At 37.6% G+C, this 23,562-nt stretch overlaps 1 protein-coding gene across 3 annotated transcripts in view; it reads right to left on the bottom strand.

Annotated features, from left to right (window-relative positions):
* Nucleotides 1-23,562, bottom strand: part of MOSMO (modulator of smoothened) — a 67,832-nt gene that overhangs the window by 3,564 nt on the left and 40,706 nt on the right. For 2 of the 3 annotated variants that reach the window (XM_025855413.2, XM_025855414.2), the window contains exon 2: nucleotides 8,582-8,794. In XM_025855413.2, the coding sequence (XP_025711198.1) occupies nucleotides 8,582-8,794 (213 nt within the window). Of the gene's footprint in view, nucleotides 1-2,823; nucleotides 3,667-8,581; nucleotides 8,795-23,562 lie in introns of those variants that run through there. The other variant, XM_025855412.2, reaches the window with a different exon arrangement.

Here is a 23,562-nt window from a genome sequence, read left to right as displayed (position 1 = left end):
TTACTGTTTTGAACTGTGAATGTAAATTTAATTTTTAAAAGAAGATCAAAGTGGGTTGATAAAACAGTTACTACAATCAGAGTAACTTGTGGCTAGTAGTCTTTTAATAAAGACAAAATAAATGCAACATGTTCTTCCCATGAAGCCCACGATGCAAAATAATAGCTAAGAGTATGTCTAAAGTTAGTTTCCAATACTTTTTCAGGGTCTTTCCTCTAAATCAATAGACTGTATGTCACCAGGGCTATTATTTTACTTAAGAGATTAAACAGTGAATTCACAGAACGTCAAGCAGGGATATCAAAGCTTTAGGCAAAAGGGTAAAAACCAATGAAGTGTTTTGGTCATTTAGAACATTAAAAAAAGAAAAAAAAAAGAGGAGCCATCCTTCAAAACAAATGGAAGAGAAAATAGGATAAGAAGTAGAAGAGTCAGAAAAATTACATACACACATTAACAACATAGAACATGGATTACCTTTGGAAAGAATCATACTGAAATGTTTGCTTTTAATGAATTGAAGATTTTTCATGTTTACAGATGTTTAGGCATGTTCAATAGGAGCTTCCAAAAATTTCAAACTAGTTTAAGTCTTGTGCAAATAAAACCTATAAATAGTTTTCAGATTTTACAGTGATGTTCTTAGGTATGAGAAGAATGCACACACTCTAAAAACAACGTAACAGACAAAAGTTTGACAAATGATTGCACCATAAAACAGTGTTTTATATACAGTTTACAAGCTATGATTTCCTGCTATAAATTAATATTGTACTACATAGTACTCATTATAGTGACCTTTTTAAAAGCAACTGCTGACAGTTGTCTATCTTTTCACTTACAGGTTTTATAGGATTTTATATGAATGAATCTATTTCATTGTTTGGTCTGGAAGAGTACAAAGATTTGACTTCACATACCACTCAATGGGACAGTCTCAATCCTGGGTTAGAGTGCTGACTGGTTAGAGGGAATGTTCCCCTAGCAGCCCTTTATGCACTGGACCTCCAAGACAATGATGAAATTAAAGACAACTTAATGGTTTGGGTAATAGATACAAATAAAACCCTAAATTTTGTAATCTTATACGCAATACCACTGTAAGTGAAAGAAGTAAACAGTGGGGAAATTCTTAGCAGCTGAGAAACTTTCTCTCCCCATGCTCATGATCCAGTTAAAAATATTTTGAGAAACTATTTACAATAAAATTCATCTTTTGGAAGAGAAAAGCTCTTGGTCATATCATAAATTAATTTGAACCATACTTTGCTAACACTTTATCTCAGTGGTATAATGGTGACAACCAAAACTTTCCTTCAAAGTGATCCATTTGAGGACCAATCAAATCACAATGGGAACAGCAATCCCAAATGTCCATAGAACACGTCCAGTGGTATTCTCAGAATTAACTAGACATCATAATACTTGGGGAAAAATAGTCTCCTTCAGTCATTTCCCAAAAGGTTTCTTTGACCCTGGGAAGGAAAAGTGTGACATTCCCCCAGAACACTCAAGGAATGCACCACAGTGGTGGTTCACCTCTTACCCTGACTCCTGAGTGAGCTGAAACACTGGGGTTTTCTTTCACAATAAAATACTGCTGAATTAACAGTAAGATATATGAATGTCAAACAAGCCAGTGTGAAACACAACAGGCTCCTCCATTTTATACTTTGAATATCTGAGGAGGCAGCCCCATTTCTGAAGTAATCATTTTATAATTTATAACTGAGCTTTCAAAAAAACAGTGCATTCATTTCTGTTTGTGTGAAGCATGTACTACACGGGACTCTAACTCTACTGGGACATTTGGGTTGCCGGTTTCACTAGAAAGAAGAAAAACAGCTCCATTGCCAAGAAAGAGCCTCCTGCCCCACATTTCAAACAAGAGATTATCTATAGTGCTCATCTGGAAAAACAACTAAGCACTGATATGAAAGCACGGAAACGTGGAGAAGAGAAATACTGTATTTTAAAACTATTTGTGGATTCGAGGATTAGCGGCAACGCTTCTTCTTAGGAAAAAATGTAAAGCTGTGGGTTTAGTACAGCCCTTTAAAGTAAATGCAAAAATGTTAGCTTTTAGCAAAGGCATATAGCATATAAAGAAAATATTGTATTGCTCAGGTTTTTGATAGAGAAGATGTATTAATAATGCTTACAGATGAAAAGAACATAAATTTAGTTTTTGTAGCAGAGTGCAGTTAGTGTTGTAGATAGCCAAAATATTATAAATTGGTATTACTAGTGAACTTTGTATTTATGTAAAGTTGTGTGCTTGAACATAGAAAATGCATTATTCATGTAACAGACTGAGCCAGTAGAAAAAGAGAACCTCTGTACAACAGACGACAGTTGCCAATAATTTAAATAGTGTCAGATTCCCCAAATTATAAGGTTTTACATGATCTTACCTTCTACTATCATATACAAATAAATTAACCCTACAAAGAATTTTAGCTTAACTTAAAATTGGACCTAGAAAGGTATGGGATTATTTGTACCTATTACAAAAACCTGTTAAAATCAAGGGCTGCTACAAAGAATGAGGTAAACTGAAGACTCTCTCCACTATGCAGCCTTCAGATAAATGGCTTTTTTTTTCTATTGAGTTCTAGGTTTGCACACCACAGTGTTTTGCTAGCAAAGCATTCAGAGTTCTCTTCCAGGAACTGTTTGCATGTGTGTATATAAATTTACACACACACACACACACACACACATATATACACACTGTATACTGCATCAGCAAAATATATATATTATATATATATTTATATAAATATAAGGAATATTTCCCCCACCCACCCACCCCCAACAACATGTTTCTTAGTGTTTTTTTGTTTGTTTTGTTTTGTACACAGAGAATAGGGAATTTCAGGATTTTTACAGACATTTTAGCAAACAAGTTTTGATCTATTGGCTTCTTGGTGTAGTAATGCAACAGCAAATCATTCTGGTGCCAAAGGCTCATACCATTACAAGGAAGCTGTGAACACTAATTTCTTAGGAGGTGAGGCCAGCCCCACATGAACTTCTCTTGTAACCCTCTGGTCCACCATGATTCATAAATAGTTAGACTTTTTTTCCCTCAATTAATCATTAAGACATTAAAAACGGAACAACAGAGTCACAAAGGGCCACATGCTTTTCAGTATAAAGCATTCTCCTTCACTAGGTTGCTATCACAGTGCAGACCTGACTGCCTGAATATGCTCAGGAGATTTAGTCAATATTGTCTGTATTTGGTTATGGAAAAGGCTCTCATTTTTGTTTGTTTGTTTGTTTTGTTTTTAAATCCAAAGTGCATAGTGAGAACAAATCAAAGCATTTTTTTTTTCCTTTTCAGCATCAGTTTCATCTAAGCATCTTCCTATGAGAGGACTTACTTAGATGCCTTGCCTTTGTCCTCCCCCCTCCAAAAATAAAAAAATAAAATAAAATAAAAAATAATAAAAGAGTTGAGCAATTTAGACATTCATCAGCCCGGTAAACAAACTTTGCCAGCAAATAGAAGTCCTACTATTGTAAAGAAAATTGATAAGACAAAAAGTACATATGATGACCCAACTACTGTGTTGTTGGGTAATTTATAAGGTTGACCTCCGACTTCATTGATGTAAAATCCTATCGGAAATATTAGGGCAGCCATACAGAAAAGGATCACTGTAAAACAAACCAAAACACAACATTAGTAACACGGTTTGGTGATTAAGAAAACAATGAAAATTTGGCACAAAGGAAGTTTATAAGAACGGTTGTGGATTGATAACATGGTCAAACCTGTTAAAACATTGACCACTTGTCAAGAGATTTACATCTTCTACAGATCACATAATATCCCCAAAGCCTAACAATTAAATATAGTAAAAGCTGGGCTAGCCTTTTATATACGTGTTAGGACGATTTTGAATATCAGAATTAAGAAAGGGCTCCAAACCTACTAAGTGCTTATATAAACTATTCTTTTTAAAAATTTTAATAAAAAAATTTTAACTCCAGTATATTTAACAGACAGCATTATATTAGTTTCAGGTGTGTGCATAAACTATACTTGACCACTTAAAGTAGTGATTAAGGGCTCAAGCTAGAATCAGAGAGGGGCTATGTTCTGGCTTCACTACTTATTAGCTGTGCAATCTTAGGCTTCTGGTTCCCTTCTAATGGGGTAAATACCAGAAGGATAAACAAAACAATGTCAAGTCCCTGGCACAGTGCCAGGTTGATAGTAAGTGCTGAATAAACGTTGCATATTATTATTATCAGTTATTATTCTACCAATTCTGTTCCTCTCAGTTGGTATTAGAAGGAATTGGAGAAAAGGTACAAACAAATATAGTACTACTGATCTTACTCTGATTTAAAATCACTTAGTGGAAAGAACCTCAGGCTTCTGAGATGATTAGTAAACTGTCAGAGTGGTTCTCTCTCATTATGGACAATGTTAGAAAAAAATAAAATCTCCCTCAGGTTTTCTGAGTACACAGGTTAAAATGGGGCGGGGGGGGCTTCTTTGCGTTTTGTATACAAACACAATGAAATATATTATTTGCTAAAATGTTTCTAGAAAGGTATCAGCAAACCCAGCATCTGGGTAGAATTCCGGAGTCCTCTGTTTCAGCGAACAGCTTGTGCCCCTGGGCTACCAAAGAAACACTCTTTCTAGTGAACACAAATTACCCATTGATAGGCTAGCTTTTCCAAGAGAATATTTTATGCTTTTTGAAAGCACATTGGTCAAATGTTCATAGTCCTTCAAATTTCTTTGGAGGCGGAAATGTTTCTTCAGTGTAATGTGAAAACAGGTTACTATACTCACTGCATGTGAAGAGGTGAAGCTTTCCATTATTAACTGAATGAGAAACTTCTTCCGAGTTAAACATATCCCCAAGAATACAGACAAAGTCCTGGATAAACATAGCAGCTGACACTTGTCCTAAATTATTTTTGTGTTAATCAATCAACAAATTTAATAGGAGAGTCCTTAAAAAGCCAATTAGGAATTTTTCTGGAAGAAATACCTCCAGGGTAATATCCAAGGTATTAAAAAGTAACATTTTCTTAATACGTTGGTTTACAGAACACATCAGCATTCTTGTTTGCTTTGCACCATCTAGATGGATTATCTTATATTACACAGACAGCCTACTTCATTTTGGGCCAATGACCACATCAAATAATGTTACATCAGTGAATTTGGATTCTTTCAGGTGCCTACTACAGAACAAATGAAAAATTCAGATATTATTAGATCTTTTGGACTTTCTGTTGTACAGTCAGCAGTAAAAGACTATTAGTGCTGCCAAAGCCCACTTATCTGTGTTATCTGCCACCAATTTCTAACAGTTCTTATGCTGTAATATGGTTTGGTAAGTAAAATGAAACCATAATCTAAGCAGTTATACACAATCTAACAGAAAAACAATGGGATAAAGTTATTGCTTTAAAAACAATTTGTTTCTTAATGTTGACTCATCTAATCTCAAGAAGCACAGATAATTTAGAAGTGCTTTAGAGATATGCAGATATTACAATTGTTTATTGTTAATTAATGTGCCAACTTCATTCCTATCTTTTTCTACTTTCTATTGTAAAATAAAAATCTATCCTTCATAAGGGAGTAATCATTTAATGACTATATTTAAAGTAGAGTTTAATTTTTTACAAGAGTTAAGTGCTTTCCAAATTAGTTAGGAAAAGCTTAATCAAATACTAAGGAAGCAGTAAACTCCTATTTGATCTAATCCTGGTTTTTAATCCAAAGAGTTAGGTTCTCTATACTTCTGGGAAGATTTAATGAAAGTGGATGAGTTTTCTTTCAAGCTATTGGGACCTGTGAGGTTACTTTAGATCTTAAAATATTATTAATGCTGATAACATCTATCAACTGTTGACAATTAAATTTTGGGTCCTAAATAAGCCTATAAAGGCCTCACTTCCTATCTTCCATGGCACAGATTTCTCGATAGTAAGAGTCAGATATTGAGTTTACTGGGAGATGAGAATGTAAATTACAGTGGCAGAGTTAAGGATAGGGTCAGACTTGAAAAAAAAGACACATCTTTGTTACCTTTGCCCCCACAGGCAGGCTGCATCACGTGTGACTCTCCTCTGAGAGAGCTCCCCACTGTGTAAACCTATTAGAAAATGTTACCCTGACATTTTTACCAAAACTACAGTTTAAGAGGAATAGAAATACATACAGTAGAAATAAAGTACATTTTCAAAGGCTGAAGGGAAATACCAGCGGGACATAAATCCCTCTCAGGACTGCCACCCTAGTGGACTAGCTCTGGTAACAAAAACAATGTATTTAGGGGCGCCTGGGTGGCTCAGTTGTTAAGTGTCTGCCTTCAGCTCAGGTCATGATCCCAGGGTCCTGGGATGGGGCTCCCGCATCGGGCTCCCTGCTCAGCGGGTAGCCTGCTTTTCCCTCTCTTACTCTCCCTGCTTGTGTTCCCTCTCTCGCTGTCTCTCTCTCTGTCAAATAAATAAAAATAAAATCTTAAAAAAAACCCAAAAAACAAAAACCAATGTATTTAAGGCAGCTGAGAAGAGTAATGCAGCCCGCCCTATGCTTACTTAGATGACATTAACTACAAGTATATTGTTGAGCTAAAAAACCAAGGTACAGAATAGTATAAATAGAATATATATTCATAGAACATTCACACATATACATATATGTTTCCATGCATAAGACACCTCTGGTAGGAAATCCCAGAAACTCTTAACAATGGTTGCTTCCAGCAAAGAGGTATTGAATGGCTAGGTAATGGAGCCACACATGAGACTTACTTTTCACTTGATGACCCTTTCCTAGGCTTTGAATTATGTATCATATGCACATATTATTTTTAGAAGTTACTATTTTAATTTTTTTTTAAAAATAAAGGAAAAACACATTACATTTGGAGGTAGCTACATATACTTAAGTATCTGCTGAAAGGAAATGAAAACAAGATAACCCTAGTTCCTTCTATTTATTGGGTGGCAAGAACCAAAGGCTCACACAGCATTTCAATGCTTTCTTCAACTCATCCTAAACTAGTGTTACTATTCAATTATATTTTGATCTTCGGTATTCAGAGCATATGCATTCCCAAATGTTAACTAAATCCAGAAACTAAATCCTCCTACTTTGACTTTATTTTACTTCTTAAAGAATGAATTCTGTCTGGATAAGTAATTGTTATCTGTGAGTAAAGATTCTCTTTAAATTCTTCATCAATTAATTTAGCAGCACTGTCTCCGCAACTGCCTGTGGACCCTACGACTCAGAAAAGAATGGTCTCAGGAGGTCTGTTTGTTTCACATTTCTTAACAAGAACGGAGAAGACTTTTTTAGTCAAAGTCAACTTGATCTAAATTTTAAAATTAAGGGAGATGTATAGACAGAAATAAAACAACAGACCCAGAAACATATACATTAAAGAGTTTCACAGAGAGGCAGAAACTGAGACTCATGAACTAATATCCCTATCTTATGGTCTTTAAGGATAAACTGAGCTTTAACATTAATAGGGATTCATGGGATTATGCCTTACCCCTACCATACAAGTTCTAAATGAAAGTATCAAGTGAAAGTAAGCCGTGTTATAATATTCACTTTTTAAAACTTACGCAAACTTGATATAATTATAAGGCATTGAATTAGAAGTTAAATCCCATGGTATTTGGTATAAGGATTGTTATCCTGTTCTTTAGAGCAAAGTTTCTCAAGAGGGCCCTATTGCCACTTTGGGCCTGATGAGTCTTTGTTGTGGGGAGCTGTTCTTTGCATTTGTAGGATGTTTTGCCATTATCCCTGGCCTCTACTCAAGATGCCAGAAAGATCTCCTTAGCCATGACAATAAAAAAATGTTTCCAGCCATTGACAAATATCCCCTGGGGGGCGTGGGGGGGGGACACAAAAGTGCTTTAGAGAGAAAGAAGCAAAAAAACAAAATTACAGAAATATCTTTCCTTTGTGCATTTTTGCTGCTTTTAACTTGGGAAAATCCCCTGATGTGTTGGGAAATTAAACCAATTTTGTAGAGTACAAGAGAATGTATAATATGTATCATACCCTAGGGCATAGCTTAATGGAGTATGAAATGTTGATAAATAACTATTAAACAACGAAATGTGTTGGTTTTTTCAATGGTCACACAACTTACAGTAGAAACTCAAAATTAATGATATTAAAAAGCAAATCACCACCTTAATCTAATTTATATTTCTGTACATTTTCTTCTAGGTTTACCTTTATTTGGTAGAGGATACCAATACTTTCAAGAAGAATAAAAGACTGAGGTTAGTGACAGCTCTGAGCCACAGACCTGGACCGCTTATGTCACAAAGTGAGCAAAAATAAAATTCATTAAAATAGCATTTCATACAAAGCAATTAAGGTTTGGATGTCTTGGTCTTGTGGTGAGAATTCTAAAGAACTGATGGGACTGTGTAGAGTCTATATGACAGCCACAGCAAGTAGTGCTCTTTGATGATTATGGAGTCCTTATGACTGATTTTTGATATCTTCATTAAAATATCAGTGTGCACGCCTTCTAGACAAATTTAGTAAGCACAGGTTACTTACTTCCAGTGAATGCTATCCATCGAGCATATTTTGTAGCTTCTCTCCGCCAGTGGGAAGCCACCAGCAAACCACATGTGACAGTCAATGAAATGATTCCCATGATGATAAAAAACAGCGTGGTGACCCACTCTGGGGGAAGCCGAGGTGGGATGCACGTCCGGTCTCGTCCATGGATTGTTTGACACTGTCGCACGAGGCCCACAGTGAGTGCTCCTGGGGAGATGCAAAAGGTGGGAGTATTTTAGTGGGTTTGGCATTCCCACGGAATATCCCCCATCAACACCCCTTTAGTCCTTAAATCTTATTTCTGTGTAGGTCACTCAGGCATTTAATTCCACTGAGTCTCACGATTCAGCATTCCCTTGTAGTTCACAATGTAGTCATACTTAACATACAAAGTGAAGTTAAAAAAAAAACTTGCAAAAACCATAAACGCAGTTCTTTCAGTCATTCATTAAACAAATACTTTTCTGAGTACTTGTATCAGGCAATGTTCTGGGCTCCGGGGAAATAACAATGAACAGGACAGATGAGGCTCCTGGTCTTGCTGAGCTTACATACTAGCCGAAAGACCTGGAACTTTTCTATTCTCAGATCCAAGACTTACTGCATATTATTTGATTTTGGATGAGGAGAAAAACACTTTTCAGGAATCTGAAGACAAACTTGAAATATGTCAGTAATAAAATATAGATAAAATTAAATAATGGATTAAGTATTGGAACGAATATATTTTTATTAAAGTTAAAAGGCCTAAGAACAGGGGCACCTTGGTGGCTCGGTTGGTTAAGTGTTGGACTCTTGGTTTCGGCTCAGGTCATGATCTCAGGGTCCTGGGACTGAGCCCCATGTTGGGCTCCATACTCAGCACGGAGTCTGGTTGAGATTCTCTCTCCCTCTCCCTCTGCCCCTCCCACTTGTGAACCCTCTCTCTCTAAAATAAATAAGTAAAATCTAAAAAAAAAGGCCTAAGAATATTATAATATAAACACTTCCATTAAATTCAAGAAAATGTTGGGAAACTAGTAGGGTCCTCCTTGTGGTAAGTTCAACAATTTCTGTGCAATGCACAAGTGTTCAGATTGCTAAACCATTACTAGCATGCTTCAGCAGAAAAGCATAAAGGCATTAGTGGTAATTTTTCAAATGCCCCCTCTCCCATTTAAATACCATGAGGGTGATTTTTGTAAAACATCAGGTACTATTTTCACATAAACATGTTCTTATGTCAAACCCAGGGAACCCCTCTATCAAATTTGGGGTGAATTAATTTACAGAAAACTAGATATGGCAAAAATACTTATTTTATTCTCTTCCCCATTAAGAACAATTAAAATGTTACTTTTGAGTGAAAAAGAGCAACTGCAAATGGGATCACTGTTGCCTAAAACATAAGAAATTTCTGGAACATAACAGATTTCTGCATTTTTTTTTTAGTCTTATTTTCTCAATTGGAACAAAAATAATGACAACACCAACAACAAAAAGACATTAACCTCAAAATCACAGCACTTGCCACAAACAAGTACCTTTTTTGAGGACAGTCAGTAAAATTCCAGTGAGAGGCATTTTGGGAAGCTGCCTTGGTGGGAGCAGATAGCAGAGCTGGATGTGTGTATACAGATGTATGCGTGGGTAGGTGGGGCTGTTGGAGGCAGGGGGCTCTCCTGCAACCTGAGTTTTGCCACTGATACACTTTTAGAAATAAAGCAATGTGTTCAAAGAAAATGAAGCAAAAGATCAGTTCTCTCAAAACTCTCCCCCTCTAATGCTAATTGACTCTTTTGGTTGAATGGAAGAAAAAAAGTACTCAAAGAGTACCTTTTTCTCTCAAATCATCCAATACTTAGGTCCATCTTGTGATCTCCGCAAAGGTGTAAACAATGTTATAACTGTAGGATCATCTCTGGCAGGATGGAGGCAGATGGGGGTTTGGAGGGGAATAGAAAGTGAGCAAACCTTCATAATAATGCCACACACTATCCCTCTTTCTAGCTGCTGCTTGGAGCTCAGTCACTTAGTAGGTCAAAGAAAAATAAATCAGTTCAAAGTTTTGACGCTTAATTGCCAACCTTAAAATTATCATATTAAAAAAAAAATAGTAATTGCTTGAACCAGAGAAAGCAAAGGGTAGGGGTGAGTAGGCACCAGGAAGTTGAATAATTGTTTTTAAATTGAAACACTAAAAAGTTTCCTTGAAAAGAAAACTTGGGGGACAGAGGGTGTCTTATTATGATAAAGCATTTTATTATAATTTTGGAAATAAGGTATTCACAGCAGCGCTCAAGAGTGAACAGGAAACTACTCTTGATCACTCAGCAAGACTTTTTTTTTTTTTAAGATTTTATTTATTTGACAGAGAGAGACACAGCGAGAGAGGGAACACAAGCAGGGGGAGTGGGAGAGGGAGAAGTAGGCTTCCCGCGAGCAGGGAGCCCAATCAGCAAAAGACTTCTAACAAATTACCCTCTGTAGTCCCTATCCCATTTATAAAGCTGTAATTGCTATAAAAATAGACAACAGGCAATGAACTATCCTCTGAAAAATGCAATATTGTGGATTCTGATTACAGTAGTAACTTTCTTTACAACTTAATTTAAAATACAAAGAGTTTTATTGGTAACTGTATATAATTAATGAACTTAGATTTACATTTGACAATTACTTTTTGCTGGCAAATATGTAAACCTGTAGGTTCAGTAAATCATAACTAAAATATCTCTCCTTCAAATTTTTCTGAGTATCTTATGTTACCTCTTACTTTCCATTTATGGACACTGCAAACAGCGTTAGGGCTCAAATTTAACATAACCTTCTGTGCCTGTAGATTGTTAAGCTTTCTGAGTGGGATCGTTCCTGCTTCCCCTCCTGACTGGCATACCACACCAGGTGAATAGAAATAGAACAAGAAAATGGAAATGAAAATGAGAGCTGTCCCTTCCACAAAGCATATGGAAATAGCCTGACAGATGTTCAGTTTTAAAAGAAGAATTATGTTCCTGTAATTACAAAAGTCCGTATTACCACAAATCGAGACCAAATACTCTGCAGCTACATTCTGGAAGAAAAGAAAGCTAAAGCTAGCTGATAGCCATAAGATATGCTGTATATAGGAAAATCATCTCACAAAATTGTGAATTATTGAATGTCTTTGTGCCCAGCATTGTTATGGTGGTCGGGATTCCAAAAACTAATACTCTGTCACATTTTCAGTGAAAATAGACTTCCCTTAAATAAATCATACAGGTTAGTACAAAGAGTCAACATTGTTGAAGTTCTTTTTCATGAGTAAGACTCTAGGTCAACATAGTTTATATCACAGTCACATATTTTCCATAAGCTGTCTGGGGAAAGGGATCTGTAAAGGTACCTGTGCTGCTATTACATCTTGTAAATTCAGGTACTGTTAGTACCCAAACTCACACCGGTCTTTAAATCTCATCCTCTACCTCAAAGAATTATCTCCTACTTGTAGATTCAAATCCATCTCTTATGTTGACTAGCCAAGATTTTTTATATCCTCCAAATTCCCAGGACACATCACACAATCATGTACTTGATTTTAACTTTTTTTTTTCTTTACCTCAAACAGAAAATGGGTTTTTTAGGAAGGAACTGAACCTTCTACTTCATTGGTAACCCCCAGAATGGCCTGCAGCAGTGGGCACGAAGCATGAATTAATAAGCAACTGGTGAACTTAAAAGAATGAAAAACAACCTAAATTTAAAATCACATAGCATTAGTTTCTTCTACATACCTTCTCTTGGTGTAATTTCCTAAAGCACGCTAATTAATAATTAGGCACAAGCTCAGCCATTCACTGATTTTTGTTTTGTTTCATCCAACAGGTCTTTTGCTTCTGTAAGGGGCCTATAATTCCATTTCTCAAACAGCCAATTCATCTTTACCCTGCAGCTGTTTCCTAGGTAACCAATCCAGCCAAATAAAAGACTTGCACACAATAGGAAAAAGGAAACCAAACTAGGAACTACAGCATCCCACATGCCTCTCAGTAGCTCACCTGTGTATCATTACACACAAAAGGAAGTCATAATGAGTCTTACCCTGTTGACTGGGGTATCTTAACTAAAGAGGCTTTTGACTCTCATCATCTATAGATCCAGACACTGCTGAAAAGATTTAACAGAGCCAGTCTGAGCATGTCTGTTGCCACAATGAGGATGATTATAAGGCATATCATCATTACAAGTAAAATCTGTGCCACAGAAAATCGGAAACACAGGGCTTATAAAGCAGACATACAAGCCCAACAGAGTCTGTCAGAGCTAATCATGTCCAGTAAGCGCTGGCCAACCTGGCTAGAGAGAGCAGGGGGATGACACGGTTTCTGATGAGAGGTCAGGTGTTAATAGTATTCAGGATCTTGTGTATATGAAAATTCACTTTTTCCCTGCTGTTTTCATGATTTTATGTCTTTGTTTTTTTACTATGATTTGTCTGTGGGTGGATTACTTAAAATCTATCCTTACTTGGAATTCGTTGAGATTCTTCAATGTGCAGATTTAAATTTTTCATCAAATTTGGGGAGATTTCAGTCATTATTTCTTCAGATATTCTTTCAACCCCTTTCTTTCTCTTTTCTCCTTCTGGGACTCCCATTATGTATGTGCTGGAAGACCTGATAATGTCCAATTGGTCTCTCAATTGCTCTTTTCATTTTTTATTTTTCTGCTTCTCAGGTTAAATCATTTCAATTGACTTGTCTTCGAATTTGCTGAGTCTTCTACCAATTTTTCATTTCAGTTATTGCTCAGGAATTTCTATTTTCTTTATATAATTTCCATCTTTTTATTAGATATTCTCTATGTGATGAGACATTGTTTTCTTACTTTAAGTCTTTATATATGGTTTCCTTTATTTTTTGGAACATACTTATAAAAGCTGATTTAAACTCTTTGTCTAGTAAGCCCAATGTCTGGGCTTCCTCAGGGGCAGTGTCTATTGACTGCTTTTATTTTTCTTCTGTATAGGCCATACCTCCCGTTTGTGTGTCTTTTAATTTTTAGTTGAAGATTTTGTAAAATATTACAATGTGACAACTACGGAAATCAAATCCTCCTGTCCCTAGGGTTTGCTGTTGTTACTGTTTTTGTTTTTTATTTTATTTTATTTTATTATTATTTTTTTTAAAGATTTTATTTATTAGAGAGAGAGAGTACACGAGAGGGGGGAGGGTCAGAGGGAGAAGCAGACGCCCCGCCGAGCAGGGAGCCCGATGCGGGACTCGATCCCGGGACTCGAGGATCATGATCTGAGCCGAAGGCAGACGCTTAACCAACTGAGCCACCCAGGCACCCCTGTTTTTGTTTTTTAAAAGATTTTATTTATTTGACAGAGAGAGAAACACAGCGAGAGAGGGAACACAAGCAGGGGCAGAGGGAGAGGGAGAAGCAGGCTTCCCGCCAAGCAGGGAGCCCTATGCGGGGCTCGATCCCAGGACCTTGGGATCATGACCTGAGCCCAAGGCAGACGCTTAACGACTGAGCCACCCAGGCGCCCCTGTTGTTACTGTTTGTTTACTGACTTTCCTGGAATAGCTCTGTAAAGTTTGGATCATTGTTGTGTGTGGCCTCTGAAGTCTCTGTTCCATTAGCTCAGTAGTCAGCTAATGGTTGGAATGAGATTTTTTTTTTTTAAGATTTTATTTCTTTGACAGAGACATAGAGAGAGAGCACAGATAGGGAGAACAGCAGGCAGAGGGAGAGGGAGAAGCAGGCTCCCCACGGAGCAGGGAGCCCTATGTGGGGCTTGATCCCAGGACCCTGGGATCATGACCTGAGCCGAAGGCAGCCGCTTAACCGACTGAGCCACCCAGGCACCCCTAAAGATTTTTTTTATTATGTATTTGAGAGACAGAGAGAAAGAGCATGAGAAGGGGGAGTGGCAAAGGGAGAGGGGAAAAAACAGATTCCCCACTAAGCAGGGAGCCCGATGTTGGGCTTAATCCCAGGACTCCAGAATCATGACCTGAGCTGAAGGCAGATGCTTAACTGACTGAGCTATCCAGGAATCCCTGGAATAAGATTTCTTTAAATGCCTTGAATCAATGTGTCTCTCAGCCTTTGCTGTCTGTCTGTTGTGGTACATTTTCATTGCTCCAATAGGCAATTAACAACTCTGCCTTAGTACTCACTTCCTGCTTGCACAGAGCCTCAAGTTTAGCTAGAGGCAAGAGATTAATTAAGACCTATCCTGCAGGGTGCCTGGATGGCTCAGTTATTAAGTGTCTGCCTTTGGCTCAGGTCATGATCCTGGGGTCCTGGGATCGAGCCCCACATCGGGCTCCCTGCTCAACGGGAAGCCTGCTTCTCCCTTTCCCACGCCCCCTGCTTGTGTACCCTCTCTCGCTGTGTCTCTGTCAAATAAATAAATAAAATCTTAAAAAAAAAAAGACCTATCCTGGGTATGTGAAAAGCCCTAAATATGTGTAGAGCTTCTAGATTCCTAGGAATATGTTGGAGTTTTTCAAAGACTCCTTTGGACATCCTGTTCCCCATTTTTCCTTTATGTTTTTTAGCCTTTTGTTACTGTCAAATAAACAACCTCAGGTACCCTGCAATTTTTTAAAAATGTATTTATCTGAGAAAGAACACGTGAATGGGGGGGGAGGTTGGGGAGGGATAGACAGAGAGGGACAAGCAGATTCCCCACTAAGCCAGGAACCCAACAGGAGGCTTGATCCCAGGACCCTGAGATCATGACCCAGGCCCAAGGCAGACGCCCAAATGACTGGGCAACCCAGGTGCCCCACGTACCTGCAGTGTTAAACAACTAGTCCTGATTGCTTTTAACAAATATCCTGGGGGTGAGACAGAACAAGCTCTGAATCTGGTCCAATAAAGGTAAGACCTGAGGAGATTCTCAGTGAGCTGACATATCAAATGGTAGCAATTCTCTGAGGATGGGGCTTTAAGGAGCACCAGACCCTTTTGCCATCTCAAGTGGTTGCTGAGCTGCTGGTTTACACCGCTACCAAACTTGCAAGGCTACTGGCTTTCAAGGCTACTATGTAGCTGAGAGGGGGTGTGTGATTAGCACAATTTAAACTGCCACAAAGCTTGCTGTTCTTGCCAAGATTCAGGTGATTTTAATAAATGCTCCTTGGATTGCTGTAAGCCTTAGTTAATTTCCGGAGTTCTGAAAAAGTTGATCTGACAATTTTTGCCAGTATTCTTATTGTATTTATGGAGGAGCAGATTTTCAGAAGTCCCTGGTCCACTATCACAGGAGTTAAACGCAACAAGTCACAATTTGAATCTCAGCTTTGACACACTTGAGCAAGTCCCTTAATTTTCCTAAACTTGCTTCAGCAGAAAAGTAATATGACTTAACATTTAGGTTTCTGTGAGAATTAAATTAGATGATGAGATAATACTTGTAAGCAATTGCAACTGTAAACACTAAATAACTATTACATGTCTTCAGGGAAGTAAGTGAGATATTTTTGTTTTAGTTAAAAAATACACAGGGCAGTAGACAAAATAATTTAACACAATAGTACACTCATGAAACTCATATTCCAAAATAAAAAGGTTGACATCTGATGGTTGCCATGGCTACTAGTCATAAAAAGTACTCAGGACATCACTTTTCTGCCCAACTGCTTTAGTGTATCATTCAGGTTGAAGATGAAGCATAAGGCAAGTTCAGACTTGCTGAAATAAAAGCTCTGGGGACAGATTTTATAGGAATAGCAAGCTGGAAATATTGAGATTGAGAATGCTTTGCTAACAGAATGAAATCACAAAATGTTTTCTTTTTTTTTTTTTTTAAAGATTTTATTTATTTATTTGAGAGAGAGAGAATGAGAGATAGAGAGCAAGAGAGGGAAGTGGGTCAGAGGGAGAAGCGGGCTCCCTGATGCGGGACTCGATCCCGGGACTCCAGGATCATGACCTGAGCCGAAGGCAGTCGCTTAACCAACTGAGCCACCCAGGCGCCCCAAAATGTTTTCTTGGATAGCAAGTAAATAGAGAACAATCATTATTCTTTTTAGTTTGATTTTCTTTTCCCTTAAACTCCACTGGCTGTTCTATCTTCTTAAAATACAACTGTTACCAGCTGTTTGCAAGTAAAACTGTTGTTCAGAGGTCATCTCATTTTAAAATTGACTAAATCATACCAACACTGTCCTCTCATTGTAGTGTATTCTATCAGCCCTTGCTCCATAAACATGGTCTTGGGTCTAATCCTATAAATACATTAAACATTAGCAGTGAATTTCTATTTTAAAATCCACCTTATTGACAAGTACAATATGGTACCAGAATCTGTCCTATTATAATCCCAATCATTGAAGCCCTTAATATATAATGCATGAAGTCATTAAGGAAAAGCTCACCACAATGTTTAAACTGTCTAGACAGTGTATGAAAAATATGTGGAAGAGTATTTATCACATGGCCAGGAGTGGCCTACTTTGGTTGAATAGGATTGGAGGGTGGAGTGGGGTTGAGAACCCTTGTACTTTTCACTGTCTTATCTGAGTATAGATAAATTCATACAATTCTGCTCTTTAAAAAAATGTGCATTCACTTTATTTATTTGAGAGAGGGAGGGGGAGGGGCAGAGGGAGAGAATCTTAAGCAGGCTCCATGCCCAGCGCAGAGCCCCTGGGGGGCTTGATCTCACAACCCTGAGATCATGACCTGAGCTGAAATCAAGAGTAGGACGCTTAACCACCTGAGCCAACCAGGCGCCCCTGTGCATTTACTTTATATTTTAAAATTCTAAAATGTTTAAAATGTTTACAGAGTGTTACATATTAGATTTAAATAAAATGCACTAATTGCACTTACACACTGTGAAATCTTTCAATCATGTATGAATTTAAGCACATGCTCTGGATCTAAAATAAAGTAGAAAATGCCAAAGAAATTAGAATAAAGTAAATCAGGTAGAGAACAAAAATGAAACTTAAATAACTCTGTCTACATTTTCTATTCCATTTCAACTAAAGTATCATGAGAAGCCACCGTGGAAGAATTCAGCAGATCATACTGGAATACTTATTGTTTCTTCCCTGACTGAAAAAAACCCAAAACAAGTTTAACATTCATTTCACTAAATAAGTAGTCTCCATGTTTTACATGTAAAAGTGAGCTGGTTTAAGGGAGAGGAAACTGATAAAGGGAATAAAATCAAACAAATCTGGTAGGCCAAATTGTTTATGTGGGCAGAAAAGTGTTGCAGAATTATTTACAAAAGTATTTTAACAAAAGGGCTGAATATTAATAATTCTACAGCCTTCAATCACTGAAAAGGTTCACCTGTGGACAATGATGAAGAAGTAAACAAACAATGCAGCAGACAAGAGTGGCTCTCAATCATGCAAGATTCCTGGCCAAAAAGAGCCATAAAATTAGGGAATTCAGAGCTAGAAGGGATCTCAGAGATCATCAGTCCTAATCTCCCCAAGTTAGGGTTTGAAGAATACTGAGGCCCTGAGAGTGCTAAGTCCAAGGACACAAAGTAACTAGCAGTGCCAGGACTAAAACTAAGGCTTTCAATTAACCACCCCTGAACTACTCCTACCACATGATGCTGACTTCTTCTTGAACACCATTCACTAAATAAAGAATAGTATTCCTAAAAATACCATCAGAAACATTTAGATTTATATCAGAGCAGACTTAATTACAACTTTGAAAGCACAGTGACAGTGAGTCTAAGAGGAACCTTCTTCACAGGAGGTCAATACAAAGTGGGAGACAATATTTTTGTCAGTTCAGAGGAGTGACTCCTCTGAGTTTTACTCACTCTAAAATACAGCTTCCTCCCACACCCACATTTCTCGTAAATGTTCAAGGAATATGCCACTCCCAGCTCATCCTCCTTAAAGAAATAACCCAATTTCTTAGTCTCAAGAAAAAAAGATTCCCTGTTTCCTATCTCTAAGGAACTTTTTGGTTATTTAAAGTCTACTCTCAAACATTACAATAAGCACTCATATTTGTCGTATTTGCATTGTACAGAAAATGTGCACCCCACCACCTTCTTGGAAAGGACTCTGTACGGTATGTCATAATTAATAAATAACTTTCCTGAGGGTATAGCAAAGTTCCACTGTATGACTTCCAGGCCTGTCAAAATAACTTTTGCCAACTAGTTGATAATCTCAATATTACATAATTCGAAATCATCTCTTCAATAAATTGTACTCCCTTAATTTATATAAGTAAAATAATTCTGATAAAAAAATCACATTCTAAATTATTTAGTCACATATCCATTGACCTAACTGGGAGATATCATATCACAGTGGTAGAATTCAGGCTCTGGATTCAGATTTCAGGCCCACCACTTACTGGTAGTGAGATTTTAGGCAAGTTATTTAACCTCTGTGTGCCTCAGTTTCCTCAACTATAAATGAGGATAACAACAAAATGACCTCATAGCGTTGTACGGATTATGAGAGGGAATATGTGTAAAACACTTAGAACAAATGCCTGGTACAGAGTAATTAGTTGGTAAATTTTTTTTTTAAGGTTTTATTTATTTATTTGAGAGAGAAAGAACATGAGAGGGAGAGGCAGTGGGAGAAGCAGACTCCCTGCTGAGCAGGGAGCCCAATGCAGGACTCGATCCCAGGACCGTGAGATCATGACCTGAGCTGAAGGCAGACGCTTAACCGACTGAGCCACCCAGGCGTCCAAGTTGGTAAATGTTAAATGTTATTGATGATATATTGCTCTTTCACCAAAAGTATGTATTTTTACTTTAAGGAAGAAAACAATCTGTGGGATTCTACCTTTTTAAATTTATTGTTCTCTCTTGGGTTTAGATGAAAAATATCATAAATGTTCAATTTGTGTAGATCTATTGAATTATTTATTCTTTTTTAAAGATTTTACTTATTTATTTGAGAGAGAGAGAGAGAGAATGAGAGATAGAGAGCACAAGAGGGACGAGGGTCAGAGGGAGAAGCAGACTCTCTGATGAGCAGGGAGCCTGATGCGGGAGCCCTACTGAATTATTTAAAAGTGAATCAGAGGGGCGCCTGGGTGGCTCAGTTGGTTAAGCGACTGCCTTCGGCTCAGGTCATGATCCTGGAGTCCCGGAATCGAGTCCTGCATCAGGCTCCCTGCTCAGCAGGGAGTCTGCTTCTCCCTCTGACCCTCTTCCCTCTCGTGCTATTTCTCATTCTCTCTCTCTCAAATAAATAAAATCTTAAAAAAAAAAAAAGTGAATCAGAGTTGTAAAAGTTTAGAGTCTAGAAAATGCAAGGGAAGCAAGTTTAACACTGAGATGAGTGTTATTCTGTGCTGTTAGGACAGTCCCTTAATTATAAAAGAGGATGGATTTAAGAATGGAGGGCTTTGGAGAAAGACAAAAGTTCCGATTCTGACAGCTGCTCTTCTATTTAATCTTTTAGAGGAGTCTGTATTCTCACTGCAGTTATATTTGGCTTCAGATTGAAAATGTAAACTGATATCTCCCTCAATTTCCAACGTCTGAAAACACTACCTAAGCTTTCATAGAAATATATAAAACAACAATCTCCCATTAATTAGCTTACATTTGTGGTAGCTGTGAACTCCTAAGCAAAGACATGGTGGTCTAAGGAAACCATACATTAGAGAAGGTCTCTGCTGAATTTGAAAAGCCTGGCACTATGCCATGAGATATTCCTGACTTTTCTGTCCAAGTCTGGGGGGCAAGGAACACTACGCCAAGCTTTCCTTCATTCAGCAAATACTGAGCACATGCTCTGTGCAATACAGTGTGGGAAGCATGAAGAGAAACATAGACCTGATCCTTGTATTTCCAGAGATAATATATACAGAGAGCTAAGATGAACACTCAAAAGAAAATGATAAAGCATAATTGTGAGATAATAGAAAATATATATATTGGTCTCTACTTCTGAGCCTCTAAAATCTTTGTAATTTCCAACTAGGACCATCTCATGTTCTTATATTGGTCTTTGACCTTTGCTCCTGACACAGGGCTCCTGAAACCTTTGTAATTTCCTGGGTGATAGTAGTGTTTTTTGTTCTAATGAGGCAACTCATTAGACTCCTGGATGAGGGCTGGTCAAAGGAAAGATGGAGCCATGATTAGAAGCTTGGACTCTTCAGACCTACCCCCTCACCACTTCTCTTGAGCAAAGGGATGAAAATCATGCCTACATGATGAAGCCTCCATAAAATCTCAAAAGTACAAGGTTTGGAGAGCTTCCAGGTTGGTAGCAGAAGAGGAGTATGCACAGAGAAATCATAGAAGCTCCATGGCCCTTCCCACATCCCTTGCCCTATGCTTCTCTTTCATCTCTATGTTCATCTATATCCTTTATATATCCTATGTCCTTTGATAATAAACTGGTAAACCAAAGTAAGTGTTTCCCTCTATTCTGTGAGCCACTCTAGTAAACTAATTGAACCCAAGGAGGGGGTCACTGGAACCTCCAATTTTTAGCCAGTTGGTGAAAGCACAGGGCTTGTGACTGGCATCTGAAGTATATGTGTGGGAGGTGGGGTGGGAAGGGCAGTCTTAACCTGTGGGATCTAACATTATCTTTGGGTAGTGTCAGAATTGAGTAAAATTGTAGGACACCCAGCTCGTGTCACAGAGAACTGCCTGTTGTGGGGCGGGGGAAGAAACCTTTACACATTTGGTGACCAGAAGTGTTAGAAGTGAAGTGTGCTGTGAATAGTAAAGGAGACTCACAGGAAAGAAAGACATGGTAGGGAAGAACTGGGTTTTTGCCTACACAGGAAGGAAAAAACCTGAGTTTTACCTTTGTAACAATAGATAGCAGGATGTGATCTAATGCCAAGAGAATTGTACTGCCTATGAGACTAGGAAGCTGGAGATATGGACTCTATCCACAGGCACACTATTCATGGAATTTTGAGCAAGAAACTTCTTTAGGTCTATGCCCCATTTTACAAATGAATTACTTCCTAAAGGTTTCTGATAACTCTTCACAATTGTTTAAATTAGCTTTATTGAGGTATACTTTAGATACAATGAAATTTGCCATTTTATTGTATAATTCAATGAGTTTTGACAACTGTACAGTCATCTCAGTCATGACACAGAATATCACCACAAAAAATTCCCTCATAATCCTTTGCAGTCAATCCCTTCCCCCCAAGCTCCCAAGATAGACCTGCTTCCTATTACTATAGTTTTGCCTCTTGTAGAATTTCATATAAATAGAATCATACATTGTTTGCTATTATGAACAAACTGCTACAAACTACAAACCTTTGCATACAGGTTTTTGCATAGACATATGTGGTGGTGTGGGTATGCATCATCCAATCCACTGAGGCCCTGAATAAAACAAAAAGCTAAGGAAGGAGGAATTCACCCTTTTCCTTTTCTTTATAGATATTTTCCCTTAGTCTTCCCCCCCTTTTTTTAAGTAAACTCTATGTCCAATGTGGGGCTCAAATTCACAACCCCAAATCAAGAATCACAAGCTCTACTGATTGGGCCAGCCAGGAGCCCCTTGCCTTTAAATTTTCTTAACAATGGTTTTTGAAGGATAAATGTTTTAAATTTGACAGAGTCCAATTTATCAACTTCTTATCCTGCCTTCTATGACTACTTAGCAGCAGAGGGAGCATATCCTACCGTTCTAACCCCAAACTGAGACTTAGGTAATCAGAGACTGTATCAGGTAGGGCACCAGAATAATACACTTTCATTGTTTTTAAAGCTGTCTATAAGGAGATTACCAATGGCTCACAGAAAAAGACTGCTTTCCTTACTATCTAGAAAGACAGCTAAAAATATTTCCTTAATCACTTAAAGAACAAATACATTGTAAGAATAGTTCTTCATTCCTTAAACAAAACTCATTCCTGATTCAGATGCTTAGAAAATATCAATTGCATTACTTTTGGAAGATTAATTCATTGCAAAATCTAGTCACTGAGTAAATAATTGATAATATACAAATAAAGAGATGACAGATGCATCTGGCAAGAGGGACAAATACATCTGTTATTATATCACAACAGTAAGCCTCAGTTGAAACAACCAAGGTTATTACAAAGTACATTCTTATAAAACCAAACCTTGTCAATAACAAAAATTATAAAAAACATCATTAATGATCTTCAAGTTCATTCCCAAGTAACCTTTTATGTCTACACATTCTTTCTAGGCAATCTCAGTTCACAGATTCAATTATCACCTATAACCCAATGACTCACAAATTTTTTCCTGGTGAGAATGCCTAAGATCTACTCTCTTAGCAAATTCCAAGTACACAGTAGAGTATTAGAAACTACAGTCACCATGCTGTACATTAGATCCCAAGAACTTACTCATCTGATAACTGGTAACTTTTGATCAACATCTCCCTATTTCCCTCCCCCCATCCCTGCCCCTGGCAACTACCATTCTACTGTTTCTAGAAGTGCAACTTTAAAAAAAAAAAAAAGATTCTGTATACAAATGACACCATATAGTATTTGTCTTTCTCTGTCTGACTTATTTCACCTGGTATAATGCCCTCCAGTTTCATGCATTTTGTCACAAATGCCAGAATTTCCTTCTTTTTTAATGGGTGAATAATATTCCATTATACATATATACCATGTTTCTGTAACCATTTATCTGTTGATGGACTCTTAGATCTGTTTCCATATTTTGGCTATGTGAATAATGTTACAATGAACACGGAGTGCAGGTATTTCTTCAAGATACTGATTTCGTTTACTTGAGATACATAACCAGAAGTGGAACTGCTCCATCATATGGTAGCTTTTTTACTTTTCTGAAGAACCTCCATAATGTTTTCCATTGTGGTTGTACCAATTCACATTCCCACCAGTTATGTACAGGGTTCCCTTTTCTCCACGTCCTCACCAACATTTGTTATCTCTTGTCTTTTTGATAATAGCCATCCTAACAGATGTGAGGTGAGATCTCACTATGGTTTTGATTTGTATTTCCCTGATGATTAGGGAGAAAATATTGTTAAAATGACCTTACTACCTAA

Source organism: Callorhinus ursinus, unplaced genomic scaffold (assembly GCF_003265705.2).
Source record: "Callorhinus ursinus isolate GAN/ISIS: 27379988/994484 unplaced genomic scaffold, GSC_fseal_2.0 scaffold85, whole genome shotgun sequence".
NCBI lineage: Eukaryota > Metazoa > Chordata > Mammalia > Carnivora > Otariidae > Callorhinus > Callorhinus ursinus.
This window is presented reverse-complemented; position numbering and strand designations above follow the sequence as displayed.